General features: G+C 38.8%; 1 protein-coding gene across 1 annotated transcript in view; it reads left to right on the forward strand.

Moving 5' to 3' along the window:
* kdrl (kinase insert domain receptor like) overlaps nt 1–21,253 on the forward strand; it is a 222,878-nt gene that overhangs the window by 165,907 nt on the left and 35,718 nt on the right. Inside the window, exons 18-24 of the mRNA XM_072270842.1 lie at nt 989–1,093; nt 5,117–5,230; nt 10,842–10,930; nt 11,515–11,680; nt 13,079–13,176; nt 14,967–15,089; nt 15,778–15,889. Of these exons, the coding sequence (XP_072126943.1) occupies nt 989–1,093; nt 5,117–5,230; nt 10,842–10,930; nt 11,515–11,680; nt 13,079–13,176; nt 14,967–15,089; nt 15,778–15,889 (807 nt within the window). The remainder of the gene's footprint in view (nt 1–988; nt 1,094–5,116; nt 5,231–10,841; nt 10,931–11,514; nt 11,681–13,078; nt 13,177–14,966; nt 15,090–15,777; nt 15,890–21,253) is intronic.

The following is a 21,253-nucleotide window of genomic DNA, read 5'->3' on the forward strand; positions in this document are numbered from 1 at the left end:
ATTGTCTGACTATCCGAGTCCTTCCAGCATTTTGTGGGAGTTTCTCTGGAATGTTAGTCCACGTCTCAGGATTGCTCATTCAGTAATTTAACCATTGTTCTACAGCTGCTCCTTCCTACTATTTGGATATGGTCTTTGCTCTTTCTCACCATCTCTCTTTGAGATTCCCCCTTGCTTAACAACGAGTGACTAGCTGTGTTTCACAGGGACACATTATATGACACTGATTTGGATGATGGAATTGATGGTTTTGTGGCTGAATTTGTGAGCAATGCAAAAATAGGTGGAGGGGCAGTTAGTGTTGAGGAAGCATAGAGTCTGCAGAAAGACTTGGACAGATTAAGAGAATGGGCAAAGAAGTGGTAGATGGAATATAGTGTCGGGAAGTGTATGGAATGCACTTTGGTAAATGAAATAAAGGCATAGGCTACTTTTTTAAATGCAGCAAATTTAGAAATCAGTGGTGCAAAGGGGCTTGGGAGTCCTCATGCAGGATTCTCTAAGGGCATCAAAGATTGCAGGGAGAATGGGGTCGAGAGAAATAATAATTCAGTCATGGTAGAATTGCTGCATAGGCTCAATAGGGTGAATGGTCTAATTCTCCTTCTGTATCTTATGGTCTTATAATAAAGCCTACTGGCCCCCTGGCAATTGCTTCTCCAGGAGGCTGAATTCTATCCTGATGTTTGTGAAGCTCAGCCCCAAACCCTGAGCAAGTATCCAGTGTCTGTTCTGGGTAAAATCCATAATACTTCACCCTCATTCCTTGGCCTCCTCTTCAGAAGATGACAACGTGTGGACTGTGTTATTCAGCTAAACCTGTAAAGGAACTAATATTGTCTATTTTGTTTTGGAATCAGGCCACCATTGTGCAGAGTTTAATTCATTTTAATTATTATCTGACAGTTTGTGCTGAATTGTGCCATTTTGTTCAGGCAAATCCAAAAAGACTCTTGTTAACTGACTCTATTTCTATGCCTAACCACAGGCAAAACACTGGGACTTGGGGCATTTGGCAAAGTGGTGGAGGCATCTGCTTTTGGGATCGATAAGTCATCAACTTGTAAAACTGTGGCTGTAAAAATGCTGAAAGGTATGTTCCTGCACCTCAGCAAATTGTTATTTTGTGGAGGCACAGCAGTTATTAAAATTAGCTGCTAATTATAGGCAGTTCCAATATTTTCTAGGTATTTAAATGGTCATGTTATTGTAGCTTCCAGCCGAACAATGCACTCTTCTCAACTAATTTGCCAAGTAGCCACTATATACATATATTTATACACACACAATGTCAATTAATTTTTACTCTGCATTAAATACAGAGACAACATCTGTTGTAAGAGTTTAGAGTCATTCTAGAATGTTAAGCTACAAATCAGACATAACCTGCAGCCCCAAATGTTAAGGAATGCTGTTTTCACCTTGTCGAAATCTACAGTGGGACTTAAAACTGGGTGGCATGCTTTTTTAAAATATTTTCGTCATTCAGAGCTTCTTTATAGAACTAAGCAATTCATTTATTTTTTACTCTAGAGACTTGGAATTGAATGAAATTAAACTTCAGCAGGGAATGCAAAGAAGTGAAATTATTTTTTTTTGCCGCATTTTACTTCTGCTCCCAATGGACAACCAAAGAAATAACTCTGCACCTATCCAGTTATACTCCCATTACATACATTCTTTGACAGCAGGGGTTCCCAACCTTTTTTATGTCATGGATCCCTACCATTAACCGAGATTTTTGTTCAGTGTATGAATGAAGTATTGACCAGAAATCTTCCCTAACATTCTATAAGAACTAGAAAGGAGTGTTGGCTATTCCATTGCTATGCCTTCTCCTACATCACTTTTATCCTAAAGTCACTTTCCTGTCAATACTGACTAATCTTTGATTCTCCTAATATTGATTTCAGCTCCAAATTTACCTGGCAATGGAGCCGCCACACCACCCCTCATACACAATTTCTTAGTTTTATAACTACTTAAATATTAACTATAATGCTTAGCAATCCTGACTTTGCAAAAGAAATGGTAGAAAGTTGAAACAAGTAATTCTTCAAAATGAAATGTACTGGAAGTTGGCCACTCTGGCTAAAAAAGCAGATGAGTCGTCTGTTTTATCTCAGTAACAAGGATCTATTGATTACCCCAAGACACTTCCTTGTGCCAAAATTATTTCCTGCCCCCAGCAGTGATTGATGTTGCTTTCAGAGTTAGGAACATAAACTTTATCTGTGTTGTCCATTGCACACACTGGAGGATTAAAGCCCTAGTTGTCTCTGCTCCAAACCAGATCACCTAACATGTCACCATATGGGTATAAAATTTAAAGCTTACTTATCTGTATGGCTAAAATTAGAAGTAATCTGATATTTGTATTGCACCTTTCACATCCTCAGCATAGCCAGGAGATCTGTGGCCCAAAAATACTTTTGAAGCAAAGTTGCCGTTTCATTTTTCCAACCAAGTATAATCCCACAGTCTATGATGAAGTGAACTTTCAGTCCATTTTAGAATCATACTCCACAAGAAGAGGCCTTCCAGTCCATCACACACATACCCATCTACACAATTCCCATTTTCCTGTAATTTGAAATTTCAAGCTTCGAAGTAAGTTTATTACCAAAGTGCATATGCGTCACCATATATCACCCTGAGATTCGTTTTCTTGAAGGCATTCACAGTAAATTCAAAGAAACACGATAAAATTAATGAAAAACTGCACACAAAGATGGACAAACAACCAATGTGCAAAAGACAACAAATTGTGCAAATACAAAAAAAGGGAGAAAATAAAATAATTAATAAATAAATAAATAAGTACCGAGAACATGAGTTGTCGAGTGAGTACATAGGTTGTGGGAACAGTTCAGTACTGGGGTGTGCGAAGTTATCCACTCCGGTTCAGGAGCTTGACGGGCGAGTGAAAATAACTGTTCCTGAACCTGGTGGTGTGGGACCTAAGGCTCCTGTGCCTCTTTCCCAATGGCAAGAACAAGAAGGAAACATGGCCTGGAAGACTGAAGTCCTTGATGGTGAATGCTGCTTTCCTGTGACAGCGCTCTTTGTAATGTGCTCAGTGGTGGTAAGGGGAGAGGGAATTTACCTGTGATGGACCGATCTGTATCCATTACTTTCTGCAGGCTTTTCCATTCAAGGGCATTCGTATTTCCATACCAGGCCACGAGGCATACATTTAGTACACCATGCATTTATAGAAGTTTGTCAAAGTTTTAGAAGGCATGCCGAATCTTTGCAACCTTCTAAGTAGAACAATGTTCTTCTATGCCTTGCCTATATAAGTGTTTATCTAAACACATCTTGAACATATTAACTGTATTTGATTGCCCTATATCTCTGTCAGCAAGTTTGAAGCTATTGGGTACCTTCTGTGTTTAGAAAATACATAGACCTCAGGTCCCCTTTAATGTTTTATCTATCGACTTTATCCATGCCTCTCATAATCATATATACTTCTATAAGGTCACCCCTCAGCCTCCTTTGCTCCAGAGAAAACGAGGCAGGCCTGTCCAATTTCTCCCCGAACCAAAGTTCTTCAAGCTAGGCAGCTTCCTGACAAATCTCCTCTACACTCCTTCTAATGCAATCACATCCTTCTCATAATTTTGGTAATGGTATTTGAGGGTTACTTGTTCAGCAGGTCATTACCCAGCACTTCTACACTGCAAAATCTGCTCTCTTGACAATCAATCCTTTAATTGACCAGAAACCCACCACCCCCAGCTATTGAAGTCATTGATTACTTTATCTTGCACTAACATCCAATGACAATACCGAAACTTACCCTTCACCATTCCACCCCCCCCAACCTAATTGACCCACGCAGTCAACCCTCCTCAACACTCCTGTGCTGATCACTGCCCTGCCGTGTCATCCACGGGCCTCTGTTCCCTGCCAACCCATGGACTAACACCTAGTCCCAGGCTCACCTAATTTTCTTTGCCTGTTTTGCTATGGTGATGCATGTGGAGGAAAGGTCTTCATTTTGTATAAGGCCACGTGGTAATGTGACAAGATGATGGGTTCATGCACTGCTGAATTTACCAGGAATAGATTCTCAAACAAGATACTTGTTGGCCCCTTAAAAATTGTCTATTTAATCTACTGTACCTTAACAAGTACCAAACAAATTCCAGCCAGAGGGGATTAGGTATACTGCTTTCATTTTAAAAGTCAGTATTAAGTATTGTGGTTTCAGATGTTGTAAGTCTTATTTATCTCAGATTCCGGTATTTCACAGTTCATAAAATAAGAGCTATTGTGTTGAGGTTTATTTTAGTTGATGGTATTTCTCATCAGAAATTCACACAATAGAGTGTATTCATTTGGAGGCTTGTGAGTTGTACAAGATTATAGGTATAACTTTCAATGGGGTGTCACAAGATCCAAACTTGGATTTCAGTCTCAATCATTACCAGGTTTCTTTGGAAGAGATACAGTTTGTTTGCCAGTTTGGCATGGGATGTCTCCAGGGAGACAAAATTAGACCTAAATTAACCAAGGAATGTCCTTAATGTCATTTGTAGATTTCTCTAACAGCTGAAGTTCTTCAGTAGGAAAGTAATGGCAGTAGTTGTGGGACAGGTTGCTGGTGGAAGTAGATTGTAGATAAATTCTGACTATCGACTACTTTCTGTATTGTTATAATGCACTTTCTGCAACAAGGTGATTGAATTACCCAGCTCCAATGCACACCATGACATTCGATACAACCCCATCCCCGGCACTGCAACCACTTCCTCAGTATCATGTGGTAAGGCCTCTCCAATCCCTTTCCACAAAGAATGGGAAAATAAAAAAAGCACATCACTGAGTATGAGCAGCTAAAACAGGCATGGTCTGACACTGGGCTAAGGGTTAGCCCTTCACTATCCTGGCCATGCTAACCTCAGGGGTCACATGTACAGAGATCAAAAACCACCAAAATGAGTAACAACTTTCTAGCGTTTATTTGTTAGCATCCTCACACACTGTTGATGCATTCTTTGAAATTTTATGTACCTGGTATTCTGTTTAACTTTGAGTGTTTGTTATTGGAAGTGATGAGATCACTGTGTTTATAGTGTTTGTTTACTATAATCTCACTCTTCAACAGAGGGGGCTACTGCCAACGAGTGTAAAGCACTTATGTCGGAGCTGAAAATCCTTATCCACATCGGCCACCATCTAAACGTGGTGAATATACTTGGAGCCTGTACCAAGCCTGGAGGTAAGGACTGAATGTTGCGACATCTGCTAAACTACTAGTGAATTTTGAGAGCTCCCCCCCTTCTTACAACATTCCTCCCTCTCTCGGCAGAAATAGTTCTAATATTCTTCTGAATCAATCAGTACTGAGAATTTCAATGGTCTACCCCACTAAATGAATCCAAAATTCTATTTTCTTTATGTTAACATAAGCAATAAGCTCCCTGTTTGCTTTATGGGAGCTCTAAATAATGGATGCTCCTGACACACTCAATGCCAAAGTATTTTGTTTACAAAATTAAACCAAGTGTCAAAGACTCGATCTCAGTTTATAGTACAAATTTAAATTAAGAACATTGCTTCCTGAATTTCCAGCTCCAAAATTTATTTTTTGATTTGTTAAGAATATCTTTTAGAGAGAGAGTCTGCATTAAGTAGGGCACCTCCTATCACTCTGATCACCTGGAGTAGCAGAAATAGTGGAGGAAGAGTTGCCGTAAGACGTGTGAAGCGCATCAGCTAAATTGTGGAACAGTTCTTCTAGTTCTTGGATCCAATTTGAAGGTGTGCCTTTAATAATCACGTCACCCTGTGTGCAATGCTAGGCAGTGGGCCCATGTCACTCAGGCTTGTAGAAACCCCCTGCAGCTGTTTAACGCAGGTAAGTTCCTCACATTCCTTTTGCAGTTTAACCTTCAGGCAATTCCAGGAGAAGCATAAAGGCATCTCCCTGCTCCACAGGATCACAAACATCCCTGCTTCTTCCACTGTCCCAAGTCCCTTCAGCCCTACATCTGAAACAAACCAGAATCTAATTCCTATCCTTTTAACCAACACACATCAAAGTTGCTGGTGAATGCAGCAGGCCAGGCAGCATCTCTAGGAAGAGGTACAGTCGACGTTTTGGGCCAAGATCCTTTGTCAGGACTAGGCTTATCCTTCGTCCTATCCTTTTATCTGGAACTTGAATTTACCAGTATTAAGTATTTTTTATATGAAAATCAAAATAAATTTGCTTCATGCATTCTTTAGAATGAATATTATTTTTATTGTAATATTACAATTTATTTATCACATGGAATGATACAGCACAACTGAGGCCATTCAGCCCATCAGTCTATTTCAATTCCATGCAAGAACAATGCAGCTAAACTCAACATCTGCCCTCTCCCAAAAGATAAATGCTGTCCTTTCAGATAATTACATTATTCTCTTAAACTTTACAATTCATTATATGTCTTCATCCATTTTTTGTAATAAACATGTTTTATTTGCCATTAAGATCATGAATTTTTATTTTCAAGTTAACAGTGGTGCCTTAGCGCCTGCTATGAAAAAGGACTATTCCTGTTGGTTAATCCTAGTATACCAACAGAACACAACCAGTAGCAAAGGGCTAACATTAAAGCTGAAAATTAGGCATTCTTATTGTTATTCATTGATCCCTTTTAGAATATGCTTAAGTGTGGAATTGGATGCAATGCTTTCATGGTCCAAAATCTTAATACTGTTCACTGTCTAGGCACACGCATAAACTGTAGCCATTTACTGTAATAGGAGGAGACAGAGAATGACTAATGCCTGCAGATCGTAACTAGGATAATTTAAGGATATTATTGGAAGGAGTAAATTTTCAGCAAAGAGGAAATACTTTAATTTTCCCCTTTGACTTCCAGCAAGCTGGAGGATCAATTCATCTGCTAACATGGCATTTTACTGCTGAGTTGCCACTCTGTGATCCACTGTTGCTGGGAAATGTTGTCATTAATCATTTGGCGACTGACACTTCCCTGCAAAAATGACATCAATTTTAAGCTTTGCACAACAATATGGATGTGTCAAAGTTGTAGGTGATGAGCGTGTAGAATTTCTCACAACTGTATCCCAAGCTCATCATTGCTGGGTGTCAGCTAGTGCAACCCATGTACAAGCCAGAGCTCCAAAGGCTCAGATTCTGTCCAATTTTAATGGAGAGATTCTGCTGCAATGAATTGACATGCTAGGTTTTTGCAGATTATTTTGTTTCAACTTTATTAACTTTAAATCATTTTTATTTGTTTTTATTACTTTAATCATTTTAATGAACTTTGAATATTATCAAGTTTCCAAGACTTTAAAATACTTGACAACTTTGACAGTCAGCTAAATTGGAAGTATAGCCTAGCTACATATCAAATGTTTGAGCTGCTGTATGGGTGGCCATCCCATGTGATAGAAGCTCCAATACAGAAGGTTATGTTAACACATTTAATTTTGACATGACAAATGGACTGTCTCCTCTCTGCAGACTCCCATTGGGGCAGCTGCATGAGGGAATTTCACTCTTTTCTTCATAAAGTTAACATAAGCAGGGCTCTGCTCTCTGCCAGTTCTGAGTCATAGTTGGTTTCCTTCTGCCATCTGCAAGTAAGATTAAACATCCACAACACAAACCAAAACTAAAGGATGCTCATCGTATTGGGATGATTAGCTTTTCTTGCACCTCTTCCACTACGATAGCTACCCAAAGAATTAGACTATTATTACTTAAGTGGTGTCATGACTCATGTCATATGAATAAAGTCACCGGGGAGAAGCAGCTGGTAGGCATGAAGTCGTCTTTTATTCAACTAAATGAGACACAGCAGACGTCATATTCCTCTGTTCCTCTTTCAGAGGAACAGGCCTACTCGGCCCAACAATACGTGACATTTTATATGCTAGAGATCAAAGAACAATTCTATATTTACAATGTTTCAACAATGCTTTCTTTGAATTACATATACCAGCAACTTTTTTGTGTGTTGATTAACTTTCACACCTCCTTCTTTGCACACACACACTACGGACACCCAAATTAATTTTAAATCACCTTTGTCTAGTCTTCCAATTAAGGGTAGTTTATGCTCTTAGGAACCCATTGTTCAGAGCTACATTTTAAATGTAATCTACAGTCCATATTCAGATCTGATGATTGGTGGATGAAGTGAATTTTTTTTGGAGTATTTTTTTTATTTATTACAAACAAACAAAAAAAAGCACATCCACAAAAACCACAACCATAACAAAATCAAATTAAATATTGAGCAGCAAAAGGGAGAAAAATATAAAGGCAAAAGTAAACATACACAGCAGAGGTTCACCGCACCAAAAATCCTTTCAAAGATGTCCCCTCTGTCCTCATTACATAGTCTCAGTGTCTCCAAATGTAAAGTATTTGCCAGTTCTCTCAGCCACAGATCGTATGTAGGCACAGAGTCCATTTTCCACATTCGCATGATTAACTTCTTAGCGACCACCATTCCAAACAATACAGCCATTTTTTCATACATATTGGCTGAAGATAGGGAGCTTGTTGCTCCAAGGATGGCTATGAGCAGGTCTGGTTCCCACCGCTTCCCAAAAGCCTCAGAGAAACAGTGAAAAATACTTTTCCAGTATGCATAAAGCTTACAACATGACCAGAATGAACGTGACAAGTTACTGTTCACAGATTTACAGCTATTACAAACTGGTGAAACATCTGGGTAGAAACTGCGCAACTTTTCTATGGAATAATGGAGTCTATGTATTGTTTTAAACTGTGTAAGTCTGTGTCTGATGTTGACCGAACAATCATGTATACTCTTTAAACACTCATCCCAGACCTCCTCTGTCAGTTCTATACCCAATTCATCCACCCATGCCTGTTTTAAACCTGCAGTATTCACCTGAGCTCCATTATGTAGGATCTGATAAAAATAGGATACCACACTATGAGTAACAGGATCAAACTTATTTATTGTCTTCAGGGACTCATGTTTGTCTAAAACTTTGAAATTAGGTATATATTTCCTAACATAATCTCCAATTTGTAAAGATCTAAAAAAACTAGATGCAGGGATATTGTAAACTTCTTGTAACTGCGCAAATGAGGCAAAGTTTCCATCAATATATAGTTCACCTACACTACAGATGCCTCTCTGTTTCCAGGTAGGAAAAACAGTATCATTCAGGCCAGGCAGAAAGGAATGATTGTCACAAATCGGAGTGCCAATATAAGTTTTTGGGGCCTTAATGTGTAGTTGAATCTGCTTCCAAATTCTTATAGCGCTGCCAACCACGAAGCTGTTACTAAAATGCAACTTATTAACTGCAGTGGGTCTATTAAGGAGAGCTGGTAAGGAAGTCTTCTTACAAAGCATTTGCTCTATGAGAAGCCATGCTGGGCACGAGTCTGATGTAGAGGGTGGGCCTTTTTTCCACCGTGCAAGAATGGATAGGTGGGCAGCCCAGTAATACATTTTAACATTCGGTAGAGCAAAACCACCTTGCTTCCTTAGGCTTTGACAAGTGTTTTTTCAGTAATTCTAATGGCTTTATAATTCCAAATGAAGGGTATAATAATTGAATCCAATTGCTTAAAATATGACAGAGAAGTGAATGTTTTGCGAAACACTAAGTCCTGAATATCTAACAGCTCACTGCAACCAACTGGGTGTTGTCTAAACTAATAGCATCTCTGGAGTCAAAAACTGAAAGGAAATGACAAACATGAGAAAATGTGCAGAAGCTGGAAATGCTGGAGGAACCCAGCAGGCCAGGCAGCATCTATGGAAAAGAGTAAACAGTGAATGTTTCAGGCTGAGATCCTTCATCAGGACTGGAAAGAAAGAGGGAAGAATTTCCCCATCTTCCCCCTTCCTTTCTAGTTCTGATGAAGGGCCTCTACCCAAAACGAAGACTGTTTATTCTTTTCCAGAGATACTGCCTGGCTTGCTGGGTTCCTCCAGCTTTTTGTGCATGTTGTCAGAGTTAATGTTTCTGGTCAATGAACCTTCATTAGAATTGCAAATGTGTTTGCACAGTTTTAACCGGCTTTTATGGTCTGATGTGTTGATTCTGCCACTCTCTCAATGTACACTGCCCAACTGCTGAGTGTTTCCAGAACTTTTGCAAACTTTATTTATCATCTGCAGTTGTTTTTTTGTTTAACTTTAATGAGTGTTCTATTGACTGTAGAACACTGAGTGGTATCTCCCTGCACATTGCATGCTATCTGATCACAAGATCACAAGATCACAAGACAAAGGAGCAGAAGTAGGCCATTCAGCCCATCGAGTCTTTTCCACCACTCCACCACGAGCTAAACTATTCTCCCATCTAGTTCCAATTTCCGGCTTTTTCCCCATATCCCTTGATACCCTGACTAATTAGATACCTATCAATCTCCTCCTTAAACACCCTCAATGATCGGGCCTCCACAGGCAACGATGTGGCAACGAATTCCATAAATCCACGACACTCTGGCTAAAAAAATTTCTCCTCATCTCTGTTTTAAATGGGTACCCTCTAATTCTAAGACTGTGGCCTCTTGTCCTGGACTCACCCACCAAGGGAAACAGCCTTTCTACATCTACCCTGTCCGACCCTTTCAACATTCGACTATTCAAATATGATATGAATGTTTCTTCAAGCATATCTATCAATCCAGAAGAAAGAAATGTTTCCAAGCCCAAATTAACTTTTCATAATCAAGATGACAGTTTTAATCCAATCCTCATTTTTGGTATGCTTATATAAACACAGAGACATTAAAAATTCCCAAAAGATGGATCATTGCTGACTGTTCTCAAAAATGAGTTTTTGATAGTTATGTTTTCTTTTCCCACCAGGGCCTCTGATGGTAATTGTAGAATATTGCAAGTATGGAAATCTGTCCAACTATCTCAGGAACAAAAGGAATGATTTCATTTTAATCAAGGTACTGCAAGAGAAAGTGAGAGCAAGACTCAATATTCAATATAATCTGAGAGATGATGGTCTAGTTAACAACCCAAAACTTGCAATTAATAAATATTTTGTTATAATACAGCAAAAGTTATGTCCAGCACTACACTGGTTGATTGAATGGTATCCAATCTTCACATAAAGCAGATACTTGCAATAAAATCGATTAATATTAGTTGCATTATTGTAACTACTAATGGAATGTAACTGATGATGTTATGAGTGTGCTATATGACATCTACTTCAAGTTATATGTTTTTTTGCAAGTACAAGAAATCGCATAATCAGAACAGAAACAGTCCACCTGGACAAGTATGGAATAATAGAAAAAATTATAATAAGAAACACCTCAGGCATCTAAATTATAGGTTTTGCCTTGGATCTTAAATCAAGTGGCATTGCTTCATGTGAGGAACTTTCAGCTGGTACACCTCTGGATGATTTCTGCTCATAATGACATTGAAGCACATCATAGGCAATGATCACACAAAGTTCAGTCTATTTTATACACCTGCATTGCTGGAGTCTCTAAATCTGGAATCTGTCATCTATTTTCAGTGTCAGAAGAATGTCAGCCAGCCTGAGACACTCAGCGATGAGACCAGCCCCGATATCATGGAAAGCACAAAGCGTAGACTGGAGAGTGTGGCAAGCACAGGAAGCTCCACGAGTTCCGGATTTGTAGAAGATAAGAGTTACAGTGACACCGAAGAGGAAGAGGAAGGTAAATCCATTTTCCTTCCTTGTGTGCTACTTTGGGAATAATTCAATTGCCATTATGGCTCTCATTAATCTGTTGCATCTATCACGAGAGTAGTTTATTATACAAGTGGGGCATTTCCTCTTCGACAGTGAATCCCTGATTGGTTTTAAATAGACCTGCTTAAAAATCAAAACATCCTGTTGGGCTTTAATAAACAAAACAAGACTTTATTTTACAAATATGCAAAAGTTTATTCACTAACAAAAATATATACAATATCAAGGGTTCACAAAACTATTTACAATTTCTTTTTTTTAAATACTTTATTTTCAAAATTTTCAAAAAACAATAAAATCAACAAGAACATATAAACTCAGACATGTGTAAAAATAAAATAAGCAAAAAAAAAGGGACATAACATATGGGGATGCCTGTTGTACAGAGTACTCAAAAGTGCCGAACATTAAGTCTCGAATGAGGGCCGTGAGAGATTAGCTGGGGGGAAATTGTTCATCTGCCCCCCGGCCTCCTCTAGGTAGGCAAGAAATGGATCCCAGATAGCTGAAAATTTTATAATTGAATTGGTTCTCAAGAACCTGAGTCTCTCCATCTGTATTTCAAATTAAAATATGATTGCTATTATCTACAAAGCATTCCGGTCCCTGAGGGGCCCAATCAACAGTCTGCGTTTATATTATTGTGGAACAAACTTTTGAACAAAGTTGTCCTGTGAGGAGTTATCATATTTGTCGATCGAAATCCGCTTCCGCTGTGTCAATCACTGATTGGCCCTCTTAAAGGATGTAGCCGCTCTTTCCCATTGGTTGCCTTGCACACCACGGAACTGGTTTCTGGTTCTGGGTATAAGAGTAGCACGTGCAGGAGGCCCAGCCTCTTTCTTTTGTCCCCAGGGCTCAGTTCAGGCTGAAATCGTGACCAGCGCTGAAGGACCACTGAGAAAGGGTGTTGCAGACATAGACAGGCTCCTTGCGTTTATTTAGTTAAGAATTCATTTGTAGAATGCTTATTTCTTCAGTCCTATAATTTGGGAAGATTTAATGGAGTACCTGTTAAGTTTAAGGCCGACTAAATGTCTAGTATTGTGCCTTCTGTTGTTTAGACAAGCACTTGTTTCGCTAGATGGCCGGTTTAGTGTTTCACTGTTCATTTTTAAATAAATAGTTAATGTGCCTATTCGAAATCCGTGTCTTTTGTTCCACTCAGTCTGTATCCGCATTACAAATAGGTCAGGGACAATCCACTTCAGTTTGGTACCACTTTTCTGAATTTGGATCCTGAAATACATATCTACAGCAGGATCTGCCAAATGGAATATTGATATGATGTACAGCATTTAATTACAACATGATTGCATCACTCCAGGCTGAAGATAATGCTGATCTTTAATCTGTTTTCCAGATGGTGAAGACCTCTACAAACGGCCCTTGGCCATGGAAGACCTGATTTGTTACAGTTTCCAAGTGGCAAAGGGCATGGAGTTTTTGGCTTCAAGGAAAGTAAGCTAAATCCCAGTTTTCACTTTACTCTGTCCTAATGCAGGGTCTCAACCCGAAATATCAGTTTGCACCTTCTGCGTCCACAGATGCTGCTTGAACAGCTGAGTTCTTCCGGCATTTTGTTCTTTGTTCATTTGCTTTACTCTCATTGGTACCTTGTGCCTTCACAACTAGCATGGGACTTCATGAGGCAGTGAGAATGCTGAAGTTTAAATGCTTTGAATGATCTGTGCTCCTGACTCACCAGGTAAAAGCGCCAACTTTTAACCAGATGACGAAGGGTAGGGGAAGGGCAGAAATGAGCTGCTATACACATATCTATACAGCAAATGATCCATCCGTACAGCAATGAAGCCTTGCCTCAATGGACTGTGGAATTTACTATCATGAGAATTGCTAGGTTCAAATCAAGATTTATTTATTATTTAGAGATACACCATGGTAACAGGCCCTTCAAGCCCTATATTCTGTGCCACCCAGTTGCATCCATTTGATCAGGTAACCTAATAACCCGTATGTCTTTGGAAGGTGGGAGGAACCCTACACAGTCACAGAGAGAACATAGTAACTCCTTGTAGACAGTAGTGGGAAATGAACCCAGGTCACTGACATTGTAATAGTGCTAAGTTAACTACCGTGCTACCATGCCGACCTGCTTGACTGCTTGCGAGATAAGGGAACAGAAAGAATTGCTGAAAAGTTGAGATGAGATAGATGACCATATAAAACATTGGTTAGACTGCACTTGGAGTATTGAGAGCAGTTCCAATCATTGCATTACGGGGTAGACGTGGAAGCTTTGGAAAGGGTGCAGAAGAGATTTACCAGGGTGCTACCTGATTAGAAGGCATGAGCTGTAAGGGGAGGTTGGAAAAATCTGTGGAGTGTGATAGGTTGAGGAGAGTCCTGATAGAGGATTTGATAGGGTAGACAGTCAGAATTATATTCCTAGGAAATGCCAAATAGTAGAGCATATGCATTTAAGGTGAAAGGGGGAAGGTTAAAGGACTTGTGTAAGTTTTTTTTTACACAGAGAATGGTAGGCACTTGGTTACTAGGGATACTGGTGGAAGCAGATACAACAGTTGTGATTAAGAGGCTATTAAATACATAAATATGCAGGGATGGAGGGATATGGATTATGTACAGACTGATGAGATTCAGTTTAATTGGGCATCATGTTCAGCACAGACACTGTGGGCTGAAGGGCCTGTTCCTATATTGTACTGTTTTATGTCCAATGAAACAGAGGCTAACTCAGGTGGAGCGTGAACAGCAGCCAAATGGCCTGCTTCTACGTCACACATAAGAATTTTCATCAAATAAAATTCTCAATATTCTGTGTAATTTCATGCCACTTTCAAGCGGTTAACAATTGCCTGTTCTTCTGCTGCAGAGCTTATGGCTGGCAAATGAACCAAATCCTACAAGAATCAAGCTGGCATTTGATGTTAGTTCTTGTGTTGTTAAAGGTGATCCTTGCAAAACCTCTAATAGGTCTGCAGCGGCCTAGAGATCTCCATTTCAAAATGGTCACCCAGAAGCAAAATTCCAAGCTGAGCCCAAAGAAGAGGAAATCTTTTTATGACAGAAGCTACGTTAATACAATGCACTAATTGAACACCAAATGTATGATGATATTAACAGAGACTAGCACTGTGATAAGTTTTGGCCGCACTGTAAGAAGGAGCAGAAGAAAACAGAAAAAACTGTCAGTGATAATTAAAATATTGCAAATACAAAAAAAGTTGATTTGTTTCAAAGCTTGTGAATATTTTGTTTTAATTCAGTGCATCCACCGGGACCTGGCAGCACGAAATATCCTCTTGTCCGGAAGCAACGTTGTAAAGATCTGTGATTTTGGCCTGGCTCGTGATATTTACAAAGATCCAGATTATCTGCGAAAGGGAGATGTAAGTTTATAGGATGCCAACTTTCTATCATAGAAAATAACATTTCTTTCTGCTTCTCAGTTATTAATTTTTGGTCTTGTGAAGGCATGAACCCTACCTCACTACTTTTTTATTTTTTTTAACTTAACTATTTAAAAGACATATATTTACTTAATGTAATTTAGATATTTTTCTCTAAATTTATTTATCATGTATTTCATTGTACAGCTGCTGTAAAGTTAACAAATTTCATGACACATACCGTGATACTAAACTTCAGTGAGATCCGACGTATATTGGGAGACGGTTTCACTGAGCACCTATACTTGGTCTCCCAGATGTCACTCGTTTTAATTCCACTTCCCGTTCACATTCTGAAATGTCAATCTATGGCCTCCTCTACTGTCATGATGAGGCCACACTCAGGTCGGAGGAACAACGCCTTATATTCCATCTGGGTAGCCTCCAACTCAATGGCATGGATATCGATTTCTAGACTTCCGCCAATGGCTCCTTTCCCCCCTCCCCCTCTCCCCTCCCTTCCTTCCTTCCCCTCCCCCTTTCTCCCCCTCCCCTTCTCTCCTCTCCCTCTCCCCTCTCCCCTTCCTCCCCCCTCCCCTCCCCCCCAAACATGTGTGTTGCTTGGATATTCAGCATTTGCAGATTCTCTCTTGTTTGTGATATTAACCTTAATTCTGATTCTCTGCAGGCCCGGCTCCCACTCAAATGGATGGCCCCAGAATCTATATTTGATAAAATCTACACAACTCAGAGTGATGTCTGGTCTTTTGGAGTGCTGTTGTGGGAAATATTTTCCTTGGGTAAGCTTAAAGAAACAAGACATGATTAAAACCAGTAAATAATGTTGAAGTTGTCTAAGGGTGTATGCCAAAAATCGTGAAGCATAGCTAAATCCTCCAAGGATTTACTGAGATTCACTTGATATTGTGTATATATTCTATTTATGCAGATTGCAATATTTTTAAAGAATCAGCTTAGGCACTAGAAATAATAATGCATGGACTCAAAAACTATTCCATTAATTATGTAAAGTATCATTCCTGGAAAATTAGGTTATGAGATTAACAAAGATTAATGTGAGTGTGTTAAATTTTGTTCTCCATAGCTTTGGGAAATTTGCTTTTATTGTTTTTTCAAAGATGTGATTTCATTCATTTATCCTTTTGTAGAATTCAGTATCTGTGACTTTCAGATTAATTGCTAAATCCCAATTGAGAACTGTTGCGTGGTATAAAATGGAAAAAGACAGAGACAGAGTGAACAACAAGTCTCTTTTTCCTAGGGTGGAAATGGCTAACACAAGAGGGCATAATTTTAAACTGATTGGAGAAAGTATAGGGAAGATGTCAGAGGCAGTTTTTTTTTAACACAGTGAGTAGTGGGTTTGCGGAACACACAGCCAGATGAAGTGGTAAGGGCCGATACATTAGGGACATTCAAGAGTCTCTCACATAGGCACATAGATGACATAGAAAAATGGAGGGCTATGTGGGAGGGTATCATTAGGTTGATCTTGGAGTAGGTTAAAATGTCAGCACACCATCATGGGCCAAAGGGCCTGTAATGTGCTGTACTGTTCTATTTCAGATGAAAGATTTTTCAAAATATTAATAAAATACACAGCCATAGTGTTAAAAGGGTAGAGATCTTCCTTTGTTTATGTGCATACTGAAATAGGCATCTTGAGAATCTTTATAATTTTACTTATAATATTAAATATTGATCAGTATTACCAAGCATGTTCAGAAATATTAGCCATTGTTTGCATTTACCTCTGCGTATTCCACTCCATTAATATCAATGGAACCAGAAGTTAAGCACTGAATACTACCAGCCAGTGCCAGGGCTATCACAAATGTTCTTCCTTTCAATTGTGTGCAGTTTTTTTAATTTTAAGACAGATAAAGCTCTAAAATGTGAGGGAAATGCTCCTGATATGATTGTTTTTCTATATAAATTGATGATATGTTTGTGAGATATACTTTGAGATATTGATTTCTGGCTTTGATTATGGGCAGTTTGAGTTACTGGTTCTGAGGATTAATCAAAACATCATGTTCATTGTTTCTGTCTTTCTTTCCAAAGCCCAGTAAATCACATTTTGCTTGTTGGCCTGGAACTCAACTTGAAAGTCACAAACTGAGGTTATTCTGTGTCTGTTGAGATTCTGCTACTCCCCATGAATTCAGTTTAATTTTTTTCTCTGTTACTTTTTGACTTCTGCAGCTCTCCAAACAGTCCTTACCTTTCCTAGTTTACTGAAGGCACTCAGGCTACTTAAAAAATAAATCATAAAACAGACATCCCACCCCTGCAAAAACTCATTTCAGGGAGGTAGCATCATTAATTTGAGGGAGACTTCCGGGAGAGGTGGCATGTCTGCAATAGAGTAGCTCCTTAGCAGCCAGCCAGCTAGTTTAAATAACATTAGCTATGCTAATGAATGAATGACACCTGTTAAACTCACCTCAACATGTCTATTACAGTCTTAACCCACCATGGGCAATAGAAAAGTCACTGTTGCAAACAGTGCAGCAAGCAACACTGTCATTATTTTTGACCCCTATTAGGCAGGGGTACACTTTAGTGTTGTCTGGGGTGACGTACGTTTTATATTTTTTTGAAACACTCTGCCATGGCGCGCGCGCGCTCTCTCTCTCACTTGCTTGCTCTCTCGCACTCTCTCACTCGCGCTTGCTTTCTCTCTTGTTCTCTCATGCTCTCTCTCGCTTGCTTTCTCTCTCGTGCTCTCTCGCTCGCGCGCTCTCGCTTGCTTTCTCTCTCGCTCTCTCTCTCGTTCTCGCTTTCTCTCTCATGCTCTCTCTCGCTCACACGCTCTCACTTGCTTTCTCTCTTGCGCTCTCTCTCTCGCTCGCGCGCTCTCGCTTGCTTTCTCTCTCTTGCGCACGCTATCTCATGGTCGCTCTCGCGCTCTCTCGCTTTCCCTCGCTCGCTCGCTCTCAAAAAAATTGATTTCCGTGATATTGTATATAATTTGCGGGCATCAGGGAGCCACTATTCATATGCGGGAGAGTCCCGGAACTTCCGGGAGAGGTGGGATGTCTGATAAAATTCAGTTGGTCAAGCAAAGAGAGAAAAGTGGAGTTATCATTTCAGGTCAATGACCTTTCATTGGAACTGTTAATTCAGTTACTTTTCTGCCTTCAGATACATTGAGTTAATTCTAGCTGATATTTTGACTAACTCATTCACTCCATTTGCATTAAAATGTCCAACAGTTGCTATATAATAATCGCTATAATGTTTCAAATTGTTTTCATCCATGATCATTACCAACCTTAACAGTAAATAGATCTTCTTCAGTGACCAGTGTCAGTGTTGTATGAATGCTGATGCCATCTTCTCTACACAAAGATTGAAGGAAAAATCCCTTAGAATTCAGGTTAAAGCTAACATTTTTCTGTTAAAAAATATACAGTTTCACATTGATTATGTGATTGGAGAAGTAATTCAGATATTGAAATCTAAATACTACCAAGATACTAAAATTAAAGTTAATTATTACATTAATTAAATACATTTGAAGCTGAAGGTAATGAATGCTCATATTAGCTGTGAATTCCAAATACCATTAAAGAATTTTTCAAAAAGGTGTTATAGACACCACAAAGATTTTCGTTCCTTCATTACTTTTGTTATGAAATGTTTGAACTCACAATATAGTCACAATTTTAAAAAACTAGCTTCATATTAAGTGTTATTATTATTCGAGAAGGATAATATTTAAATATAATGAACAATGATGTCTAGGCAAGGTGTGTAAATAGCCAAAAACAGATTGAGGAATGAAAACCACCAAATTGGCTCCTGGTCACAAGTGCTTTCCAAATCTAATTAATTTTCATACAATATGCAAACAGCATTTCCTTATCACAGCATACCAATAGAATAGGTTGTCTTAATTTAACCAAAGTACATCCCACAGTTTACTCCTTTATCTTATAAAGAATGGAAGCTTTAGAAATAGTTGCATTATGCTGAAAGTTATAGAATGAATGGTTTCTTGTGCATGAAGGCCATTGCCTCATATATTATTCTGTACCACTTCTCTCAAACAGCAATAAGATTTAAATATTTGCTATGTACTGTATGTTCAAGTCAAACTGCATTTCAGTCATCATTTTCTTGAGATAAACATGACCAGAAAATTCTGTACAGAACAAATTTATAAAATAACACAGTTTGCTTTGAAAAAAAAATGCAAGGATAGTGACGACACGAGAAACTGTACATGCCACAATCTGCAGGATGAAATCCTCCCTGTTTGCAGGATTTTGATCTGAAACCTTGACAATTTATTTCTGGCTGCTGCATACTGTATGTCCCACTGATTTCCTCCAACAGGCTATTCATTGCTAGGAAAAGAGAGTTAAGGCCAGATTTTTCTTTTGATACACTTGGCAGAAGTTTTTGCCTGGATAGTACATATAGGAAACTCAGTCAAGGACAATTCCATCCACATCTCTAATGGATGGAAAATCAGGCAGGTTCCGTTATGGGCATTCCTCTCCATCCAGTTATCCTTAATATGGTACACCCATGCTATCTTTTATTTCAATTTTAATGACAAGGAAAGTCGTTCCAACCAATTATAAAACTGTGAAGTTTAACCAATTAATGACAAAGAACACTTTTATTAATCAATTCCAAACTCAGCTTTAAGCATTTTTGATCAAACTTTAATTCCATTAACAAGAGATGGAATTTCACTACAGATTGATATGTGTTAATGAAATCTGTAGGGAGAAGAGTCAAACCTGTATCTTTACCATATTGATGTTTCAGTTATCACATGGTATTGAGACGGACACCAACCATTGTAAAAGCTACAGAAGCTGTTAATTGATTTGAAAATGGCTGGTTAACATGCATGCAAATACTTTACTACTTTCTGATATAATAGTCCATCTTCCACTTTAAATAGGTTAGGACAACAATATCATGAGACACAAGTACAATTACAAGCATACATGTGAGGCTGCACAACAAAGCAGTCAGTGCACTCTAAGCATAATCCTATCATTCAAATCCATGTTACTCTTTCATGGGATACGGATGCCACTCATGGGACAGGGGATATGGGTGCCACTCTCCAGGCTGCAACTTAAGGTCCATCCCAAACTGCCCTTGATGAACTGGTGTGAATTGCCTTCTTGAACACCTATGGACCTTGTGATAATGGTAAAGCCAAAGTTTTGCCGTTAGAAGAGCACTAATATGTTTTTGAGTTGAAATTTGGAGGGAATCTGAAAAGTGGCTATATTGGCTTGTGCCTGCTCCTGATCTTCGGGTTGGCAGAGATGGTGGCTTTAGAAATACTTTCAAAGAATCATTTATGAGTAGATAGTGCACACTGAAATTATTATGGTGGAAGATGTAAATGTTTAGCATGCTGGATAAGGTAAAATCCAGATGTGATGCTTGCATTTCTCTAGAGATACAGGAGCAGCACGATCCGGCCACCTGAGAACATAGTCAAATAACTGACCTATGCCTTACAAATGGAGAGAAAGCTATTACGGATCAGTCCATCTCTCTGCCAGGGGATGGGCTCTTTGCACAATAGATCCTAGATAAATATAAGATCAGTTTTCAAAGCATAATAATCCAATTTCCTTATCTTGTTGATTTAGGTTTCAAAAAGGAAACCTGTGTATTATTTTAATCATATATTCAGTTGGCCTCTTATCACCGATTAATCATTCCCTTTTCTCTCTTTGGCTGTTGCAATTACAAATGATGGAAACTTAATCTCAGGAAGTGAAGTGGGAGTGTGTTTGTTGTTGTAGAAACAGTACATGGAAGAACAGCGAGACAATTATGATTGTGTCCAGGTTTAGAAACAGGCTGGTGGAAAAATTCTAAAATGTAAAATAAAGCAAAATGTGTTCTAATGTTGATCCTTAAATAGTAATGCTGTAATACTTAATATTTTATATTTGATTTATTTCTTTACTAGTTTAACAAGCATTAAAACCTCTGAAAATAAAGGGTGAAGGAAATTAATTTAAATGTGTGAAGTATGCAAGTGATCATAATCCACTAGTCCAATTTCAATGGAAATAATATAATATTTTGGGAATGAGAAGTGGAATTAAAATGGGTGGCCACTGGGAGATTCCCATTCTAACATGTCAGTCCAC

The sequence above is a fragment of the Mobula birostris genome, chromosome 10 (genome assembly GCF_030028105.1).
Source record: "Mobula birostris isolate sMobBir1 chromosome 10, sMobBir1.hap1, whole genome shotgun sequence".
NCBI classification, from domain to species: Eukaryota; Metazoa; Chordata; class Chondrichthyes; order Myliobatiformes; family Myliobatidae; genus Mobula; species Mobula birostris.